This window comes from Mustela erminea, chromosome 19 (genome assembly GCF_009829155.1).
Source record: "Mustela erminea isolate mMusErm1 chromosome 19, mMusErm1.Pri, whole genome shotgun sequence".
Taxonomy (NCBI): domain Eukaryota; kingdom Metazoa; phylum Chordata; class Mammalia; order Carnivora; family Mustelidae; genus Mustela; species Mustela erminea.
Genome location: NC_045632.1, coordinates 7,436,573 through 7,458,839, shown reverse-complemented (window position 1 = coordinate 7,458,839; position 22,267 = coordinate 7,436,573). Strand labels below are relative to the sequence as shown.

At 43.6% G+C, this 22,267-nt stretch overlaps 1 protein-coding gene and 1 pseudogene across 1 annotated transcript; one reads left to right on the top strand and one right to left on the bottom strand.

Moving 5' to 3' along the window:
* Nucleotides 1-1,740: 1,740 nt before the first annotated feature.
* On the bottom strand, nt 1,741-18,389 carry LOC116579147 (zinc finger protein 677-like). The gene is made up of 4 exons (XM_032324142.1): nt 18,011-18,389; nt 14,715-14,805; nt 13,064-13,190; nt 1,741-4,442 (listed from the first exon to the last, which is right to left on the bottom strand). Exons 2-4 carry the CDS (start codon nt 14,727-14,729, stop codon nt 3,157-3,159), a joined length of 1,428 nt encoding a protein of 475 aa, XP_032180033.1. The 5' UTR covers nt 14,730-14,805; nt 18,011-18,389; the 3' UTR covers nt 1,741-3,156.
* Nucleotides 13,296-13,450, top strand: LOC116580401 (annotated as a pseudogene).
* Nucleotides 18,390-22,267: the final 3,878 nt, after the last annotated feature.

Below are 22,267 nucleotides of genomic sequence, written 5' to 3'. Positions count from 1 at the left end.
CACCGCCCCAAAGGAGCAATCTGAGACTGGCAAAGGTCAAACTTCTTCAAAGTCAGGACCCAGAAGTTCCACCACCAAACCCAAGTAATAATCCTCACACGGCGCCAGAACCCACTCTTATCACACGGCGCCAGAACCCACTCTTATACTTCTATTCTTAGCTCATACTGTGTGAAAACAAAATAATCTTCCCACTGCCACTTTAAGAAATGCATGTCTGGGTGCGTGTATTTCATTTCAGGGACTGTGACATTCACCAATAATACACAGTATTCTCTTAGAATCACAGGGACTGCATAGACCCTGCTCACAGACCTTACATGTACAGTCAGGATATTAAACCTAAAGAAAACTGGTTGTCTTGTGTGAGGATAGCTTCCCTCCTTAAGGCAGGACCTCTCCTCGGGTACCTCTGCTCTTCTCTCGTGTCTTGAGAACTTTGTCCAGAATGAGGAGTTTCTGACCCTATTCTGAAGGGAAAGATGGAAGCTTTTCATTCAGACATTAAGAGAATTTCGATGGTGCTTCTGGAATCGTCTTCCCCTTTCCTCTGACCATCTGCCCACTTCATGCAGGATTAGAGGTGGTTCCAGAACAAAGTAATCCACCAATGGATAATACAGCAGACACTTGAAACATCCAATCCTGTGGTTCTACTCCTGTGTTTCTGATTCAGTTCTAAGCAGCAGAGTAAGCCGCACATTATGTGGGGTGGAAGCACACGTCATTTCCAGTGTTCTGGAAAATTACCAAGGTGGTGACAAGTTTTAAGAATGATTTTTGGATGTACCTATAATGTCCTTTATTCCCATATGAACATACAGCTGCACCTGAAATTTCTAAAAGCCACAGCATATCATGCTGCCTTTCTGTACTTTTTATTTTGAAGAAATTAGATACACAAAATGTGCAAATACCATATGAAAAAGTCCTTATAAACTTCACCCCTTCATCCAGATTCCTCAGATACTTACATAATATAGCACAGTATATCACGCTGTAACCCAGTAAACAAATTTACATCCAAGATCAGGGAGAAAATATTCCTACCCAAAAGCTGTCACGGTGCTGGAGATTCTTGTGAAGATGATGACTAAGAAGTTGGCTACAAACAGGTGCTTGACACTCAGATCTGTAGACCTCAACCTTCACATATGAGAAAAAGGAAGATACACAGGTAAAGAAAGAAGAAAGAAACTCCCCAGGATTGTAATCAGCACCTGTGATATGAAGATGACTCCTCCCATCAAAAATCTGGAGGTCATCTGATGCTCGCAATGAGTGATGCTCTTCCTTTTGGGGATCCTGCATGGGAACCTAAGTTTCACCTACACTTAACATTTCAACTGAAAACTAGTATTCTTGGGGCACCTGGGTGGCTCAGTGGGTTGAAGCCTCTGCCTTTAGCTCAGGTCATGACCCCAGAGTCCTGGGATCGAGCCCCACATCGGGCTCTCTGCTCAGCAGGGAGCCTGCTTCCCTTTCTCTCTCTCTGCCTACTTGTGATCTCTGTCTGTCAAATAAATAAATAAAATCTTTTAAAAAAAGAAAAGAAAACTAGTATTCTTCATTTATGCTTATTTCCCATTAAAACACATTTGCTCTAGGGGCGCCTGGGTGGTTCAGTGGGTTATGCATCTGCCTTCAGCTAAGGTTATGATCCTGGAGTTCCAGAATTGAGCCCCACATCAGGCTCCCTGGCCAGCAGGGAGTCTGCTTCTTCCTCTCCCTCTGCTCCTCCCCCTCTTCATGCTCACTCTATCTTTCTCTCTTGCAAATAAATAAAACCTTTAAGAAAAAAAATATTTAATTTTAGCTTCATTAAGAGCCTTCTGAGAGTTGAATGGGCAATTCTAAAAAACACTCACAATGTAAGAATCTCTGCTGTCAAGGCACTTAAAGTCTTCATTCATCAAAAATCAGGGATGGGACTACTACCACTTTCATTCTAAGGAGGAGACCTTAGGCACACAGGGTTGAGTGATTTCACTAACTTCACTCCTTGTTTAGCAGCAGTCTGGGGACTTAAACTTACTGGGGAGGTAACAAAGCACATGATTAAACCATTATGAGATACCGAAAAAGCTGGATGGCTATGTTCTTACAATAACCTAGATCAAAAAAAAAAATAAAAATAATAATCTAGATCTACACTTAGGTGTTTTCATAACTTGTACTCATGTTTTAGATTACTGGTATGTTTATAATTTTGGCTATGACCAGTTTCCATTTATGTGCAAAGATTTCTTTTATATGCCAATACCAATAACACATAAAGCTTCTGAGACCTTTAACAAACTGGATACTCTGATTGCCAACACAATACATCCAGAACCTGCACCATGACCAAGCTGGACTTAAATGACTGCAAGATTCAATCGGTATTAGTATGGTAACAGAGAGTCCTGTGTCTTGATGCCAGAAACAAGATAGAGTGGCACCTGTCACCAGAACTTCCAAACCACCTCATACGATGCACAAAAGTATGGTAGATAAAATACTAATGTGCAATAACACCAAGGCTGTGGGGTACAAGATCACAGTACAAAAGTTAACTATCTTCCTACATACCAGCAAGGAACAAATGACTTGAAAATTAAAAATAAACCATCATTCACATTAGGACCAAAACAAGAAGTTCCATCACAGACACCATTGTGGCAACACATGGAAGGTCTATGATGAAGACATAACATCATTAACAGATTTTCTACCACAGATCCAAATTCAATAATAAAGTAAACCTCATCACAACATCTAAATGAGTAAAATGACTATATAAACTGATGATTAAGTGGGCATTTCCATAGATGCCCCTGCTCCTTTGATACCCATTGTCTCAGGAATTTTAAATCACTTTGACTTCTAATTTTCCTGCAGAGTTTGACATGTGATTTGATTAATCTTCAAGAACTAAACTTAGTTCTCACTAGTAAGAATTCTCTCAAGTACAGTACATTGTACAACTTACTTAAGCAATTCACCACAAGTTTTATTTCTAGGGTTTTCTCCAACATGAACTCTTTGGTGATTCCTGAGGTCAAATCATGGCACGAAGGCCATGCCATTCTTTTGTAAAGTTTCTTTGCAATATGCATTCCCTTATGACTCCAAATATGAGATCATTTAATAAAAGCCTTACTACAGGCTCTACATCTATATCTTCATTCTGTGTATATTCTGGTGTCTACTCAGGCTTGAGTACTGCTTGAAGGCTTTACCACATTCATGACATGTGTAAGGTTTCTCCCCAGTATGAATTCTCTGATGAACTGTAAGGCTTGAATTCTGACTAAAGGCCTTGTCACACACGTTACATTTATATGGTTTCTCTCCAGCATGAATTCTCTTATGTTGAGTAAGATTTGAACTTCCAGAGAAGGCCTTTCCACACTCATTACATTTATAAGGTTTCTCTCCAGTGTGAGTTCTCTCATGACCCCAAAGATGTGAACGGGTGATAAATTCCTTACCACACTGATTACATTTGTAAGGTTTCTCTCCAGAATGGATTCTTTTATGTTGAACAAGATTTGAACACTCAGAAAAGGCTTTTCCACACTCATCACATTTGTAAGGCTTCTCTCCTGTATGAATTCGCTCATGTCCCCAAAGGTGTGAACGTATCATAAAATCCTTACCACATACGTTACATTTATATGGTTTCTCTCCAGTATGGATTCTCTGATGCCTTGTGAGGTTTGAGAACCTGTTAAAGACTTTGCCACAATCATTACATTTGTAAGGTTTCTGCTCAGAATGAATTCTTTGATGAGTAGCTAAGGTTGAACAATGGCTAAAAGTCTTCCCACACTCTTTACATTTGTAAGGTTTTTCTCTTTTGGGTGTTTTCTGATGTTGTGTCTGTAATGAAGAATGTGTAAGAACCTTCCCATACTTGTTAGAAATGTTGGTTTTGACACTAGAAGGCATTTTTGGAAGGGGTGAAACTGAGGACTTTTTGGTAGACTTCTCAACTTGGTTACTTTCATGAATTTCCTCTTGGGTTTCACATCTCTGCACTTCAGCCAGATGTGAATGAAAGCTTAAACCAAGCCTATTGTCCAAACAGTTCCTATACTTATTTCCTGAAGAGCCTGCCTTGTTTTTCAGTGCGTTATTCGACGTATCATGTTTGTAGTATTGAGATTTACTATTTCTTACGGAAACACTATGCTTTACAGGAAAATCATTACAGAACTTGTGATGTTGTTGGTCTTCTCTACAAGTGAGATTTTTATAATGGGATGTAGTTATTCCTTTGCAATTTTTTTCTTCACATAGCCACTGAGTCTCAAATTTGTTCCCATCTTGCTGAACCCTCAAACCGAAGTCAAAGTCATGACTTATGCATCTTTTCAAAATCAACGTTTGGAATAATTCTCCATTATTAATGTTGTCTTTTGGTGGTAATTCTTTGTTCATACATCTAGTAGAGATATCTGTAATATATAAATAGTGATAGGCTTCATATTAACTAGAGTACAAAGACAGATATTTTATAAGAAAAGGTATTACACTGGGCACCCAGGTAGCTCAGTCGGTTAGGTGTCTGCCTTCAACTCAGGTTATAATCCCAGCATCCTGGGATCGAGCCCTGAGTCAGGCTCCCTGCTCACTGGGGGGGCCTGCTTTTCCCTCTCCCTCTCTCTCAAATAAACAAATAAAATCACACACAAAAATGTATTACACCAAAAGCACAATTCGTAATTACCAGAGTTATCAAGCTTCTCAACCATGGTGTGCAAATGTTTAGAAACACAAAAGAAACACAAGATTTCTCAGTAATGAAAGAGTGATTACAACATAGTTCAAATCATTTTCAGAGAAGCCTATTTAAATGCTCTGTGATCAAAAGTTCCAGTGCCCTGAAATACAGGAATTTTCCATAGCCATCCCAAAGCCTAAAAACCTCACAGGAGGGTTAGAAGTGAATCATACTTGAAAAAAAAAAAAAAATTTAAAGTCAATTCTTGAGGGGCACCTGGGTGGCTCAGTCGGTTAGGTGGCTACCTTTGGCTCAGGTCATGTTCCCAGGGTCCTAGGATCAAGCCCTGAATTGGGTTCCCTGCTTAGCAGAGAGCCTGCTTCTCCCTCTGCTTATGTGCTCTCTCTCTCTCACGCACTCTGCAAACTCTTTTTCTCTCAAATAAAAAAATCTTTTTAAAAAGGGCAAATTCCTTAATACTTATTGTCTAAAATATAAAAAAACATTCAAAGATAATAAAATATCCTGAATACTTCTTCCAAAAATATAACCACACCAAACAAGCATACTGCAATATAATAATCAGTGAAACATGGTTATATACCATAATACATGTAGAAATTACATGTTAATCATGTTAAAAAATGAGAAACATGTTAATAACCCCAAGTGAATCCAGAAGTAATTAGTAAGTATGTTCATTTATAAAAATTACACAATGTATACAGACTTCAGAATTCTAAAGAGTTTACCCAAAAGAGAAAAATGGGCTGAATTTCAGGAGAAGCACACGACATCATAAATGGAAAATATGTTGAAATCACCTATTTTGAAACATAGTTCTGACAAATATGTACTATCTGACAAATATGTAATATCATAGAGATTAACAACAGGGAACTGTGATGTCAAAATCGCAAAGAAGGGAACACCAGGAGAATACTGCAGGAGATGAACTACCAAAAACGGTCCAAATGAACTTTGTAAAAACCCTGGAAATTAAACACAGGATTCCAGCAACAAGGTACACTCTTCATCAAGAAAAAGGTAGGTGTTTCAACTTACCCTGAATCTGTGCCCTGCACCTCAGTTAGAAAGTGGCCTTGAAGATGGGAGTCTGCAAGGGGTACAGGCTTCCCATACACAGGGAAGAGAAGGGATCTTCAAAGAACTGTGACCGCTTATTTGCTTCTTTAATCTGTCTGCTGGCTCCCTGAAGGACTGGCTCAAAATGCTTGCCTTTCTTTGACCTACCTCAGATCTCTACCTAGGTGGAGGTGATAACCAGGGGCCTTTGTCACACACACACACACACACACACACACACACACACATACAAACACACATTCATTCATTCAAAGACTTCACTTATTTATTTGACAGAGAGACACGGTGAGAGAGGGAACACAAGCGGGGGGAGTGGAAGAGGGAGAAGCAGGCTTCCCACCAAGCAGGGACCTGATGAGGGACTGGATCCCAAGACCCTGGGATCATGATCTGAGCCTAAGGCAGAAGCTTAACAATTGAGGCACAGAGGCCCTGTCACAAACATTTAAAGGTTAAGTCTAGTAGCCACAGCCACCTAGGGCAGGGATAACAACTGGGGCAAACAATGGGCAAGTGAAAACCCCAAGGAAAACACAAGGGAGCAAGGTACACTGGGAAATTAGGCTTTGAAAATCCCCCACATATTCCAGGGACCCAAAATGGTTGCAGGCATGCCCAGGACCAGACGCATGAAAAAAGACCTGAGAAGACCCCAAGACTATACCTCCTGCTATCCAGCAGATTCTGAGCAAGCAGAAGTGAAGGACAGGGCGCTGTTCTCTTAAACGTCTACCCTGTGTGCTTCATGCACTCCCCAACACACATACACACACACAAAGGTGGAAAGTTGATATGTTTTGTGTTTGGTTCCAGCAGTCTCAGAAGTCTGCTGAATCTCTAGCTGACCGAGAAGTGAACCAAAGGCATCAATGGCTACACATAACAAAGAAAATACACCACACAAAATTTGTAACAACAATCACATGAGACATTAAAAAAAAAAAAAAAAACACAACCTTGGAAGGGAGAATATTATGATTTCCAAAGTTTCAACATATTCAAAATGTCCCATTTTTAACAAGAAGGTACACAGGAGCCAACACAACAATAAAGCAGGACCCATACAGAAAAAGAAATATTAAATAAGTAACAAAACCTGGCCCTAAGGAAGCCCAAGTTTTGGACTTACTAAACACATGCTTTAAATCAACTATTTAAGCTAAAAGGAATGACCGACAAAGAATTGAAAAGCAATCAGGAAAATGCTGTATAAATAGAGAATATCAAGAAAGAGATAGAAAGTGGAAAAAGAACCTAACCACACTCTGAAGCTGAAATGTAAAATAGCTGACTTGAAAAATCTCACAGAAAGGTTCAATATCAGGTCTAATAAGGTGGAGTAAGACTCAGCAAACTGGTAAGGAAGTCAGTTGAAATTACCGTATCTGAGGAGCACAAAGGAAAAGACCAAGTGTAAATGAACAGAGTCTAACAGTCCTGGAAGAGAACACCATGTGGGCCAACACATGAACCACGGGAACCCCAAAAAGAAAGGAGAAAAGGAGGCAGAAGGAATATTGGAAGAAATATGGTAGACAATTTCTTAAATGTTAAGAAAAGACTCTACAAATCTAAGAACTCCGTGAACATCCAATTTAAGAAAAAATCCAAGATGCACATGCAACAAATTATGATCAATACATGGAAGAGAAAGATATCAAGAGAGAATGTTGACACCAAGAAGGGAGAAGCATCACGTATAATAGGACACACCATAGCTTTCAGAGCTGACTTTTCAGCCAAACCATGAAGTCCAGAGACAATGGGATAAGATACTTAAAGTGTTGACAAAGGAAAACAACAACCACCACCAAAAAACCACAAAAAACTGTTAATCAACTCTATCCCCATAGAACACTGTCCTTTGAAAATAAGGGAGAAATTAAGGCTTCCAAGAGAAACAAAGGGTGAGGAAGTTCCATGTAAATAGAACAGCACTGTAAGAAATGAAAGATATAGGGGTGCCTGGGTGGCTCAGTGCATTAAGCCTCTGCCTTCAGCTCAGGTCATGATTTCAGGGTCCTGGGATGGAGCTCTCTGCTTAGCAGGGAGCTTGCTTCTCCCCCTCCCCTCTCTCTGTCTGCCTCTCTGCCTACTTACCATCTCTGTATGTCAAATAAATAAATAAAATCTTAAAAAAAAAAAAAGAAAGAAAAAAAGAAATGAAAGATATAGAGGTGCCTTGGTGGCTCAGTGGGTTAAGCCTCTCTCTGCCTTCGGCTCAGGTTGTGGTCTCAAGGGCCCGGGATCAAGCCCCGTAGCAGGCTCCCTGATCAGTGGGGAGCCTGCTTCCCTTCTCTCTCTGATTGCCTCTCTGCCTACTTGTGATCTCTTTCAAATAAATAAATAAAATTAAAAAAAAATAAAAGAAATGAAAGATAGAACATGTCTTAATTTACTCTCAGAGGCCAACTTTAATCTTTATACCCCAAGAATTATTTAAAGAGAGACAGAGTGAGTAAGTGGTAAAGGGAAAGAGTAGAGGGAGAGGCACAGAGAAACCTTTTTTTTTTTTTTTAAGGTTTTATTTATTTATTTAGTTGACAGAGAGAGACAGTAAGAGAGGGAACATAAGGTGGGGGCAGTGGGAGAGGGAGAAGCAGGCTCCCCGCTGAGCAGGGAGTCCAATGCGGGACTCGATCCTAGGACCCTGGAATCCTGACCTGAGCTGAAGGCAGACACTTAACGACTGAGCTACCCAGGCGTCCGAGGCACAGAGAATGTTAAGCAGACTCCATACTGAATGTGAGTCCAACATGGTGCTTATCTCATGATCCTGAGATCAGGACCTGAGCTGAAACAGAGTTGGAACCTTAACTGACTACGCCCCGTTGGTGCCTCCGAGGCCAACATTATTCCGATACCAACCCGAAGACATCACAAGAAAACTTCAAAATAGTATCCCCCTTATTAATACAGATGTAAAAGTCTTCAACAAAACACCAGCCAACTGAATAGAAAGTATTATTAAAATTACACAACAAAGAGGCACCTAGGGGGACGCCTGGGTGGCTCAGTTGGTTGGACGACTGCCTTCGGCTCAGGTCATGATCCCAGAGTCCCGGGATCGAGTCCCACATCGGGCTCCCAGCTCCATGGGGAGTCTGCTTCTCCCTCTGACCTTCTCCTCGCTCATGCTCTCTCTCACTGTCTCTCTCTCAAATAAATAAATAAATAAAATCTTAAAAAAAAAAAAAAAAAAGAGGTACGTAGGTGGCTCAGGGGGGTGAGTGTCTGCCTTTGGCTTGGGTAGAGGTCTTGAGGTCCTGTGACAGAGCCCCATGTTGGGCTCCCTGCTTAGCCGGGAATCTGCTTCTCCTTTTTCCTTTGCTCTCCCTCCACCCACCTCCTGCTCTCTGTCTCTCTCAAATAAATACATAAAATCTTAAAAAAAGAAAAAAAAATTACACAACATAAATAAGAGGGACTTGTTCCAAGAATTCAACAGTGGAAGGTTCAACATATAACATCAATAAACACAGTATCTATTAACGGTAAGACAAACAGAAAAAAAAAAAAAACCCTACACAATTATCTCATTGTATGCAGAATATCTGAAAAATTCTAAAATTCTTATGAGAAAAACACTCAGGAGATTCAGAAGAGAAAGGACTTTACTCAACCTCTTGAAGATTATTTATGAAAACCTATAGCTAATGTCCTAGATGAAACAGTAAAGATTTCCCCCTGAGAAAAGAAATAAGACATGGATATCCATTTTCACTGATGCTATCCAACATTATTCTGCAAATTCTAACCAGAGCAATAAAACAAGAAAAAGGAGGGAAAAAAGTACAGATATTGGAGAGCAAAAAGAAAATTATCTCCATGTGAAGACGTCATAGATCTCCATAATACAGAATTCCCTGAACTATCCCCTGAAAGACATAAACACACAAACACATACAACCTTTTAATGTTACAGTGATGTCAGAAAAGTTACAGGATACTCAGCTGTGCTTTATGTACTATAATGAACTTCCTGAAAAGGAAGTTATAGAAACGATTCCATGTATAATGAACCATTCAAAGAATAAAATGCCATAAAATCAATTTAACCAGGGGTGTGAAAGACCTGTAAGGCTAAGAATTGTAGAACACTGCTGAGAGAAATTAAACATGTTTACATAAATGGAAAAGACATAGCATACAATGCATTGGAAAATTTCATATTTTTAAAAATGGTAATATTGACCAAAGTGGTCTAGAGATTCCACATAGACAAAAACCATTTTTATCAAAGTAGAAAAAACATGGCATTCTATAAAATAGATAATCAGAGACAAACACAGCCTGGTGGTTTCCAGGGGATGGGGATGTGGAGAAACTGATGAATGGGTAAAGGACAGTAATCTGGAGTGATGGGAATGTTGTACAATTAGACAGAAGTGGTACAAGTAGACAGAAGTGGTATTAAAAAATTGACATATTCTGATGTTAATATGTTAAAAATTTTGAAGCTATCTGGAAATAACAGTTTCTCTTAGACTGGCTTCCTCTAGTTACCTGAAATTCTATCACTGCATCTCTCAACATAGTTTCACACATAAAACAGACATGAGGTGACAGGCGTTACTGCCATATGTAGTTATAAACATACAGTTATCATGAATGAATAAAAATTAATGTCCAGTTGCCAAGAATTAATGAATCCTGACTTCACAGAGATTATCGGGAGACTATATACAACCTTAAGGGTCATATGACTGAGAGCAAGGAATAACTTCTAAGGCAGCGTTATCAGTAGCATTTGAGGACAGAAAGTCTATTTGCCAGTGCCAGAAGATGCATGTGCAGAGGTGATCACCATAAGAAACAGTAATACCCAGAAAATTATAGAACACTCTAGAATGTAACAGCCTTCATGGGTTACAAATAAAAGGTTTTCCAGAATTTTACAAATTTGGTGGAAAACTCTGTCAAAAGTCATAGTGATGAAAAAGTACATGAAATGTAAGATCCATGTTTCTATAAAATAAACTTAGAATTTTAGGTATTAGTTCAGCATACCTAAGAGTTACCTGGTGAATACAGACACAAATGATTTAACATGAAGCATCTGAACTGACTTTAAAACACCTCTACAAAATTCATGTGAAACCTAACAAGTGACATTTAGAAAATTTAGGATATACTACAGAAAAACCAAAATACCTTATAAAACGAATAATGAATGAATTTCTTTGTATTTCTGAGGTGAACAGAGACACTTCATAACAAGAGCATAGCCTCAAGATATCCAATATGCCCAATTTTAAAAACCCAAATTCATTCAAATGAGAAAGGCTCTTTGTCATCAAGCAGGTACTAACTCAAGCAAAACAGATATAGGAAGGATAACTATGATTATATTTTCACCAAATTCCAGAGGTCATATAGGTTTTTGGACAAAGCCCACTCCTTCATATCCATTAAAACTGTAAATAAGTGTTCTCCATCCAGAATGTTCGTCCACCCAGTAAAACTCCTCATGGGAGAGCTCACAAGTTGTCCGGCACCTAAAGGCTGGGTTATCACAGCAGAAAATGAGGATAAAATTCCAGACGCCGAGGAACTGTATTTCAAAACCAAGAAAATTTCAGAGGCAAAACCAAACAAACGGAGACCAGGAAATCAGCCACAGTCAAGGGCTTCCCATACTCCAAGACTAAGGAGATGCTGCACGAGCGAGACACACAAAAAGCAGGAAATTAAGGAAGCGGGTGTGATTTTGTGGAATGCTCAAACACGACCTGGGGTCTGCTTACAGATTCCAGGCTGAGGGCCCAGAGCCTGAGATACAGTCCCCTTGAAGGACTGGGAATCAAAGGTTTTCCCTGCCCTCTCTCTACACAGCACTGCCGAACAGCAATGCTAAAACACCCCCTCTACTCCTGGTACACGTGCCCCTGCAGGGCAAAAGTGGAAAGGAGGATACGGAGGATATGGTGGAGGCACGAACAGCCAGAGGGCTTTGGACAGCCCATACTTCTGCCTGGAGTCCCACAGGCAAAAGAGCAGCCGACGTTCCCACCGTGACGGGTCACTCAGCACATGAAACGGGATGCAAGCCAGACAGGGCCTGCAGTCAGGACCGGGGCGGTGGGGGGGAGCCCTACATCAGATCTGTGTGGACTGAGCAGGGAAGGAGAGGCTAAGGAAGGAAGAAAGCCCCTTACAAAGAGCCCTTCCTGTGCTCCCCAAGGTTGAACCAGTAAAGGGCTCTAAAAGACAGAGAATAGCATGTCTGGGTCATATTAAAGACTCTGCCCTTGTCACTGACCAGAGCAGCAGAACCATCAACAGTGGAAACATACACATATGAAGAAGAGGACAAGAAGAGAGGGAGAACAAGCTCCTTTGAGAGCCCAAGAGAAATCGATTCTTCTTTCCCACCCCCTCTCCCACATGGGGGCAATGTCCCAAATGACATTTCTGGAAGTCACCTCCTCTCTGCATCTGCCCCTTACTTGTGTTCACATCGCTGACTTCTTCCCTCTTGCCTGGGTTTTGGGGCTAGTTTTTCCCCGCTCCTGGCATTCCAGGGCTCTCCCCTGCTACACAGGGAGGTAACTTTCAGCTCAGAAAGAGATTCCTGCTGACACAAAAACTGGGAGATGATATCCTGGGATTTTCCTAGCCCTTTGTCAGCTGGGACCAAGGACGTTCATTATAGGCAGGTCTAGAAAAACATTTCACAACTTTGTTTACGGACACACCTCTTCCTAATGCTTAAATGTTTGACATTCAAATATCCAGCTCTCTTCCCTGAATGACCAAATCAAGATTACAGGTGTAAAACCAAGCAATGTGATAGTTTTTAAAAATTTTTGACGTAAGGTCTTGTTCTTCCTCCAGTTCTAGCACCACCACGAACCTGCATGATCATCTGGGTTTAAAATCCAGACACCACACTGTGAAGCTTTTCTTTTTTTTTCTTTTTTTTAAAGATTTTATTTATTTATCAGAGAGAGAGTGGGAGAGAGCAAGCACAGGCAGACAGAATGGCAGGCAGAGGCAAAGGGAGAAGCAGGCTCCCCGCTGAGCAAGGAGCCCGATGTGGGACTCGATCCCAGGACGCTGGGATCATGACCTGAGCCGAAGGCAGCTGCTTAACCAACTGAGCCACCCATGCGTCCCACTTTTCAATTCTGAATCAGCACGGCTTCAATCTCAGCCAAGTAGGGAAAGGGCGCCCAAGAAACTTCCAAGAGAAACACAAAGATATACTAGGGCAGTTCCCAACCTCCAGAGGGAAACTATCCTTACCCAGGGAGACCAGGTTCCTGTAGTTCTCCACCATCACGTCCCTGTACAAGGCCCTCTGGGCAGGGTCCAGGCACTCCCACTCCTCCCGAGAGAATTCGATGGCCACATCCCTGAAGGTCAACTGTTCCTGAAATAAAAGCACATTTCACCAAGAGGCCATTAGGAAACTACTTATTTCATATAAATGAGGGGAGGAGAGAGGTATAAGGGTCCATTAGAGATGACTGCTTCAAGCTTTGTGCAGTGGCAGTATCATGGCCAATGAGGTTTATTTGAGGCGTGATTATTGCTAATTGAAAAATGACTGCTTCAATAGGTCCACAAAAGATCATTTTAAGCAAGTCATATATCCCTGATTTTGATTTGTTATACTTTCCCATCATAGGATTTCCTTCAGCTAAACTGAGGATTTTAGAATATTGTACCAGATAAAACACACAAATGCAAACACATCAACAAATGGTAAATTATATGCAAGTTCTAGATAGTATGTACTACACACAAAATGATAGCTGATTTCTACATGAGCAATAGCCCAAGTAGAGTGTTCAGGGTTGACAAAGTCTACAGTAGTGTCAGTGAAAGGTAGAAACTGCAAAATGGGAATCTCATTAACAATAAAAGCATCTGAAGTTCTGAACACTTCCCGTATGGTACGCATTACTCTAATGCTTTATAAGCGTTAACTTGTATAAGGACACTGTATCCCGTTAAATTAGTATTTGTCCCCATCTTACATAGGACCCAACTCTGGCACAAGTACTCTAACGAACACACTCTGGTCAAACAGAGATAGTAAGTAGCAGGGCCTGCACTTGAACCAAGAGGTCAGGCTTCAGGATGGAACACATATGTGTTCCATCCCACGCAGTGAATGAAGTAACGCATACAACAGTAAAAATCCACTGACAGAAGGTTTGCTAATAGAGAAAATCTGAAACAAGTTCAAGGCTGAAACATAACACATGCATGCACACCGTATTCTTACAGCTATTATCTCACGTCCGTGTTGGTGTAGAAATAAATTTAAGGCCATGGAAAACATGTCAGACATAAAATGATGTCTTTTTTACATACCATGGGCTAGTATTCACACACAGGCGTGGACACAAAACGCACACATTGAAAATAACTGAAATCAAAATACTAGTCTCTAAATGACATCTATTTTTGCATAAATCATCATTATCATTTTTTATTCATGTGTATTTCTGGTACACTAAACATGCACAACACTAAACATGCACAAATTGTATTAGATGTAAATGAAATTATCAATGTCATTCTATCTAGTTTGCTTACAAAAACAGCCCTATAAGAATATATATATATATATTTTTAAGTAATCTCTACTCCCAACATGGGGCTCAAACTCACAACTTCTAGATCAAGGGTCCCATGATCTACCCACTGAGCCAGTCATGCACCTCTGCAAGGTTTTTTTAAAAACAGTAACAAGTACTTTTGATCTCCGTTGAATACGTATAGGGAAATAGAACAGCTGGAATCTGCATGCAGACAGGGACTGATGGAAGTCCCTGGGCTGAGCATGAGCCAACCTGGCACGAGGGACCCTTCCAAGTGTGATGAGCTTGGCCACATGGAGGTGAGGACACAGAGCACAGAACAAGGAACTGAGACAGGACTTTACCTGAGAAAGAGTCATTCCTGACTCCTGGGCTTTCTTCTTTTCCCTCTTCTGGGCTTCTCTCCCAGGCAAGATGGGTCTTGAGACGTCAATCCTGAGCATCAAATGTATGCTGTTTAGAACTGAGTCAACATTCACCTGCCTGTGCCACACCCCCACACATGGAAAGATTCCCCCATGTGGGACACAGCCCTCTGCTGCCCACGGCCACAGTGCGGATTCGGGAACAGTAAGCTGTTACATGGAGACCAGTACATGAGTGTTCTGACCTCTTCCTGCAGAACTTGCTCCCCTCCTGGTGAAGCGCACACAGGAGCTACAGCAGAGGGGATCCGGGCTGCACTGAGCCTCCCTTCAAGTCACAGACCTGCCCTGATAACACCCTATGCAGAGAACAGCCCCCTCACCTCTCTCCAGATTAGGGGCTGCTTCTAGTCCTTATCAATGGAGAAGCCAGCCTGGGGCTCAATGCTGGATATAGATCAGAATCATCTGGGGCCCTTTCAACACCACTGAGGCTGAGCCCCATTACACAAGAAATCTCTGGGGACTGGGACCATGAGGAATCCACAAAATGCCTCAGCAATCCCATGGGCAGTCAGGGTGGAACACGACTCAGAAGAGCCCAGCAGCCTACCCACCCCTGTGGCTCTGCTCTCTTCTGGGACCATCCCCCGTAACCAGACGGTGGAAGAAGAAGTAGCCGAGATCCACACAGAGAGGCATAACAGGCCAGTGCAGGTGGGGGGAGTCTGGAATGGGACACGGCAGTGTCAGAGATGGCCCCACGAGAAGGTGATATGGCAACAAACACCTGGGGAAGGAAGTCCACCACCAGCATTTGAAGAGTCAGAGAATCCTAGACAGGGACCACCCTTGGAAAGCCCTGAGGCAGTCCTGACCCTGGCCCCAAGAACAGCAGGACAATGATGACCCTGGTCCCAAGAACAGCAAAGAAATCTGTGGGCCTCAATCCTAGTGGGAGGAGAGGATAAGCAGGGGATCAGGTCACAGAAGTAGATTAGGAATGTCTGGCGTGGTCTTCAAACACTCTTCTCCTTCATTTCAAGTGAATTTTGGAAAACACGTAGTCTTTCACCCAGATCACTGTGTTTTGTTTTGTTTTTAATTCTATCATAAATGAAAACACATACAAAGAATATGTAAGGAAAACATGCCAGGATGGTCACCTAAACCCCAGGAAGGACGGCACTTCTCTTAACTGGGAGATGGAGGACTGTAGGGAACACAACTGGGGAAGTTTAGGAAGTCATGTTTGGACACTGTAAGGTGGAGATGACTGTTAGATGTCCCAGCAGAGATGCAGAGGAAGTAGCTGAACAATACATTCTGGCACTCGGGATGGAGGTCTGAGATGGTGTGTGAACCCAGGAAACCTCAGGGTATTTAAACCCTGAGATGCAGGGACATGGAAAGTCACTGGGTGTAAACAGAGAAAAGAATAGGTCCAAGACTAGACAATGGGGTACTCCTCCAATCAGAAAGCAGAGAATTGAGCAAAAATCAGCAGAGGAAACTGAAGTTAACAAGTGCAGAGAAGAAAACTGAAAACACACACACAGATAATAGATAAAATATGTCAATTCTGTAATGTCTGGAAAGCCATGAAAAAAATGTCTTCAAAGGAAAAATGAGTGGTCACTGTTCAACTTGTTGCTTTCAGACAGATGAAGAGAGTCAATTACCCAGTACATTTAGAAAATTGGAGGTCATTACTGCCTCTGACAAGGGGATGGAATGGTAGATGAGAAAGTCTGTTTGAAGGTCAAGTGTCAAATGGAAGCAAGACTGCAGAGTACAGACAAGTTTTCAGTGTTTTGCATAGAAGAGTTCAATGCTTTTTTTCACTATTGTGAGTAATGCTATGAACACAGAGTACAAACACTTGTTCTGGTCCCTGTTTTCAACTTCTTTGTGTATATACACAGAAGTAAGTTTGGCGGACTATATGGTAATTCTATGCTTAATATTTTAAAACTATCTCATGATGCTAATAAAATGCACCAGCCTTATAAGCAGTAATTCTTTCTCACCTGTTCAAACAAGCAGATTTAACGTTAAGTACATTGTGGAGACACAGGTCACTGTAACACAACGGAATCAGCCATGTCCCATTTAGCACCACTCATCCAGATCTCGGTTCTCCTTCTTTCTCCCTCCCAAGGATTTCTATTAATCTGTTCGTGTGTTTCTCTTTCCTGAGTCTCTCCACTGTTTCTCCTTTCCTGTGATTCCCCTGGCTCCGCCCGGTTTTCTCCCCTTTTCTCTCTTTCACTACACCTACACCTTCCAGGGAACTCTTGAAACCTACTTCACCTTCCCTTACTCTTTCGTCCCAACCTTTCGGACTGTCCCTACCTCCATAGATGTTGGCCTCTCTCTCCCCTCACCCGTGTCCTCTCTGCTCCCCAGTTCCGTTCCCTCTTTCCTGTTACACCCTCTGGCTAAGCTCTCGCACTGCTGTTTCTCTCTGGGCGGTCATCCCTACCGCCTCTCTGTCCCAGCATCGTCTACTCAAAACCACCTTCTCCTTCCCACTGTCTGCGTGAAGTGCGTCGCCCTTGTCACCCCACTTCTGTTAACCGAGGGCCCTCTTATTCGGCTCCCCTTCTTCCGGAGCGCCTCCCTTTCCTCCACATTTCGCTCGTTTCTTTTCTCCGCTGGCGACTTGCCCTTCCTTAGGGCCTCGTTGCAAGTCCCTCCCGCATCCTCCTCATCTCGCCGTCTCTTACGGACCCTCTCACTGCTCTTTCCTCAGCCATTCTCTTTCTCCGGCTCCCCCCCCCCCCGCCCCCATCCCTCATCTGCCGCAGTCACGGCCTCCACAAGGCCCCCATCCTCGCGTGAGGGAGGGGACCTCCTCCGTCACTCCCCGCGATCTTCCGTCCTAATCCCACTCCTGAAAGCATGCACTGAAGAAGGTGCCCTTCCTGGGCCTCGGTCCCCTCACTGCACGCGAGGTTGCATGGGGACTTCTCAGAAGGTCCGCGCGGTCTGCGCGGAACCAGGGCCAGGGAGAGAGTCCGCGCGTCTGTGGGCCGAGCCGGGCCAGGCTGCGGCGCGAGGTGCACACGCCCATCTCCCTGGACTCCCACGGCGCGGGTGCGAGCGGTGCCCGGGACCGCGTGAAGCACGCTGACATTGCGGCAGGCGGCGGGGGGCGGGTGGGGGCGACAGGCGGGGACCGACTCCAACGATGGGAACCGAAAGGCCCCGGGACCCCCGGGCCGGCAGCGCCGCCCTCTGGATTCTGTGCCTCTCCGCGACACGCTACTTACCGCGGTGGGAGGCGCGGGTGAAGGGACTCGAATGTGCGTGGACACCCCACACCTCAGGGGTGTATGCCTGGGGACTGAGGTTCTGACACAGAAATGAGCAAGTTAAAAGCCCTCAGGAGCCGATTTGACCTTCTTTCCGGTCAGCCGCTTCCGGGTCGGCAAACAGGTGCGCGTGCGCGCCGGCGCACCGGCGAGACTGTGAGTGGCGCTTCTGGTAATGAGTCGGATGCGAAGGGCTGTCCGGCCGGGGTGCTCGCCGCCTATGGGAGGGCCTGAGTGGGGCGCCTCCGGCTGTCCGGGGAAGCCCGTACTGGCCGGGCCTTCGTCCTGAATTCGGCGGGCGGGATGGGGTTTAGTTTCGGAGAAGCATTTCCGGCAATGAGAGGGAAACGGATATGATCTTTGGGTCTAGGGCGGGGGCAGGGCCGAATGGGTCGGAAACGGCATAGAGCTTCCGGCAACGGGCGCGCAGGAAGGGTCGCCATGTCTGCGCCGTCGGAGTCGAGGCCACTACCGTTCGGCGGGCCCTGGCTAGGACGTGTACCGGGAGATTCTGGCGTTCAGGGAGCCCAAACGACCAGGGTCTGGAGCCTGGGAACACAACCGGGACCTCATGCGGGATCTGGATGGAGCCTGGTTTCCTCTGCCTCTGCTCCCACTACGTGGTTTCGGAATTTTCATCCCTGCCAATTTCTGCCGCGTCCTGTGGAGCAGGACTGCTGCCTGCCCACTTAAGTTGATGTTTTCAAAAGTTTGAGGTAAAGGATGGAGTTTTGTGGGCCCTTTGTGTTGAACGCTAACGTGGTTACATTCTATTAAGGTGAAAGTGGCGTTCCTGAAAAACCATTTTGACGACAAGGAGCAAATCTTGGCAAGGATGTGGAGAAAAAGGAATCCTCCTGCACTGTGTGCGGGAATTCAAATGTCCTGATGTGGACATTGTGGAAGACAGTATGGAGGTTCCTCAAGTAAAAGTAGAACTAACTTCCAAACAGTAATGGAACTACTTCGTATTTACCCAAAAAATATAAAAAACACTAATTCAAGAGGATATATGCACCCCTATGTTTACTGTAGCATTATTTATAATAACCAAATTATGAAGCAGTGAAGTATCAGTTGATAGAGGAATGGATAAAGGAGATGAGTGTCTGTGTGTGTGTACACATACATACACAACCACAATGGAGTGTTTCTCAGCCATTAAACAGCCATTAAACATCGAATTCTCTCGATGGCCACATCCCTGAAGGTCAACCGTTCCTGAAGTGAAAGTACATTTCACCAAGAGGCCATCAGAAGAGTACTTATTTCACAAAAATCAGAGAAGGAAAGAGGCAGAGCAGTCAGTGAGAATTGAATAACCAGATAAATACATTAAAGATCATTTTGAGCAAGTCCTATATTCCCAGTATTGATTTGTTACACTTTTCTACCAGGGAATTTCCATCAGCTAAACTACCGAATTTTATAATATTATGCCAGATAAAATACACAAGTGAAAAAAATCAACAAATGGTAGACTATATGTAAGTTCTAAATATTGTGTTGTATACACCGCTGTATGACAGCTAATTTCTGCACGAGCTCAGCCATGAACAATGTCTTCCCACATGACCAAATGCACAGAAGTGTCAATGAAAGGTGAAAACTGGAAAAATGGAAAGCTGATGATAACTGAACCGACTAAAAGTTTTGTACACTCCCCATATGGTTAGTATTACCCTCGTGCTTTACAAGTGTTAACGTGTTTAAAAACATAGTACCCCATTAAGTTAGTATTTGTTTCCCTCTTACACAAGACCCAACTCTGTTACACTCTAAGGAATGTGCCTCTGGTCAGACAGGTAATACTCAGCACAGCCTCCACCTCAACCAAATGGTCAGACTTTAGGATAGACCCCCGTAACAACCAGACAGTAAAGTAATGGATACAAGAGTAAAAATCTGTTGACAGAGGGTTTGCTAATGGAGAAAACCTGAAACAGGTTCAAGGCTGAAACATAAGCCTGGATAAAAGATTACTATAGAAACATGCACACACACATGCATAAACATACAGTTAGTGCTCTTACTGCTCGTAGCTTATTTGTGTAGTGGTGTAGAAAAAATTTTAGGCCATGAAAAATATTTTAAACATACTTTCAAAGTTAAAATAAAAGGTATTTATGACATGACAACTTTTTTACACACTACAGACTCCTGCCCATAAATGTGTGCACATGAAAACACACACTGAAAGTAACTGAAATCAAAGTTGGAGTCTCTATATGCATCTGTTTTTAGAATAAATCTTCGTTATCTCTCGGCTTTTACTCATGTGCATTTCAGTATCTCAGGTATAACAAATGTAAATAAATTGTAGTAAATGTAAATAAAATCGTCAATGCTATTCTATTTAGCCTGCTTACAAAAACAGCCCTGCAAGAAATTTTTTTCTGAAATAACATTTAACTTTGATCTTCATTAAATACATACACGGAAGTGTCTGAGCTGGAATCTGTAAGCAGACAGAGGGACTGAGGGAAGGCCCTGGGCTGAGCATGAGCCAACCTGGCATGAGGGACCCTTCCAAGTGTGACGAGCTTGGCCACATGGAGGTGAGGACACAGAGCACAGAACAAGGAACTGAGACAGGACTTTACCTGAGAAAGAGTCATTCCTGACTCCTGGGCTTTCTTCTTTTCCCTCTTCTGGGCTTCTCTCCCAGGCAAGATGGGTCTTGAGACATCAATCCTGAGCATCAAATGTATGCTGTTTAGAACTGAGTCAACATTCACCTGCCTGTGCCACACCCCCACACATGGGAAGATCCCCCCATGTGGGACACAGACCTCTGCTGCCCACGGCCACAGTGCAGATTCGGGGACAGTAAACTGCTACATGGAGACCAGCACGTGAGTGTTCTGACCTCTTCCTGCAGAAATCACTCCCCTCCTGGTGAAGCGCACACAGGAGCTGCAGCAGAGGGGATCCGGGCTGCACTGAGCCTCCCTTCAAGTCACAGACCCGCCCTGATAACACCCTATGCAGAGAACAGCCCCCTCACCTCAGCTAAACTACCAAAAGCTGAGGCTTTCAGTCCTCATCAATGGAGGAGCTGGCCTGGGGCTCAATGCTGGATATAGATCAGAATCACCTGGGGCCCTTTCAACACCACTGAGGCTGAGCCCCATTACACAAGAAATCCCTGGGGATCATGAGGAATCCGCAAAATGCCTCAGCAATCCCATGGGCAGTCAGGGTGGAACATGACTCAGAAGAGACCAGCCCAGCAGCCCACCCACCTGTGGCTCTGCTCTCTTCTGGGACCATCCCCGGTAACCAGACAGTGGAAGAGGAAGTAGCCGAGATCCACGCAGAGAGGCCTAACAGGCCAGAGTGCGTGTGGGGGGAGGCTGGAATGGGAAACGGCAGTTTCATAGATGGCCTCACGAGAAGGTGATATGGCAACAAACACCTGGGGAAGGAAGTCCACCCCAGCATTTGAAGAGTCAGAGAATTCTAGACAGAGGGACCACCCTTGGAAAGCCCTGAGGCAGTCCTGACCCTGGCCCTCAAAACAGCAGGACATCTGTGGGCCTCAATCCCAGTGAGGAAGGAGGGGACAAGCAGGGGATCAGGTCACAGAAGCAGATCAGGAACGTTTGGCCATCGTCTTCAGACACTGTTCTCCTTCATCTCAAGTGAATTTTGGAAACCATGTAGTCTCTCACCCATACAGTCTTTGGTTTTTGCTTTTTTTTTTTTTTTTTCCTTTCACTCTTTAAGAGAAAACACACACGAAAAGCATAATATGCTATGTATTTTGAAAACAATATGGTCACCTAAGCTCCAGGAAGTTGTCACTGCTCTTAACTGGGAGGTGGATGACTGCAGGGAACACAATTTGGGGGAGTTCAGGAGGTCATGTTTGGACACTGTATGGTGGAGACGTCTCAGCAGAGATGTCAAGGAGACAGGCAGTGAAGAAAATCTACATTTAGGGCAGAAGTCTGAGATGGAGTATGAATCTGGGAGACTGCTGGTTTGTTTGTTTGTTTAAGATTTTATTCATTCATTTGTCAAAGAGAGAGAGTGCACAAGCAGGGGGAGTGCCAGGCAGAGCACACAGAGGGAGAAGCAGGCTCCCTGCTGAACTAGGAGCCCAAAGAAGGGTTTGATCTCCTTGACCTGAGGGGATCAGGTCATTGATCCTCTCATGACCTGAGCCAAAGGCAGCCTGCTTGACCAACTGAGCCACCCAGGCGTCCCACC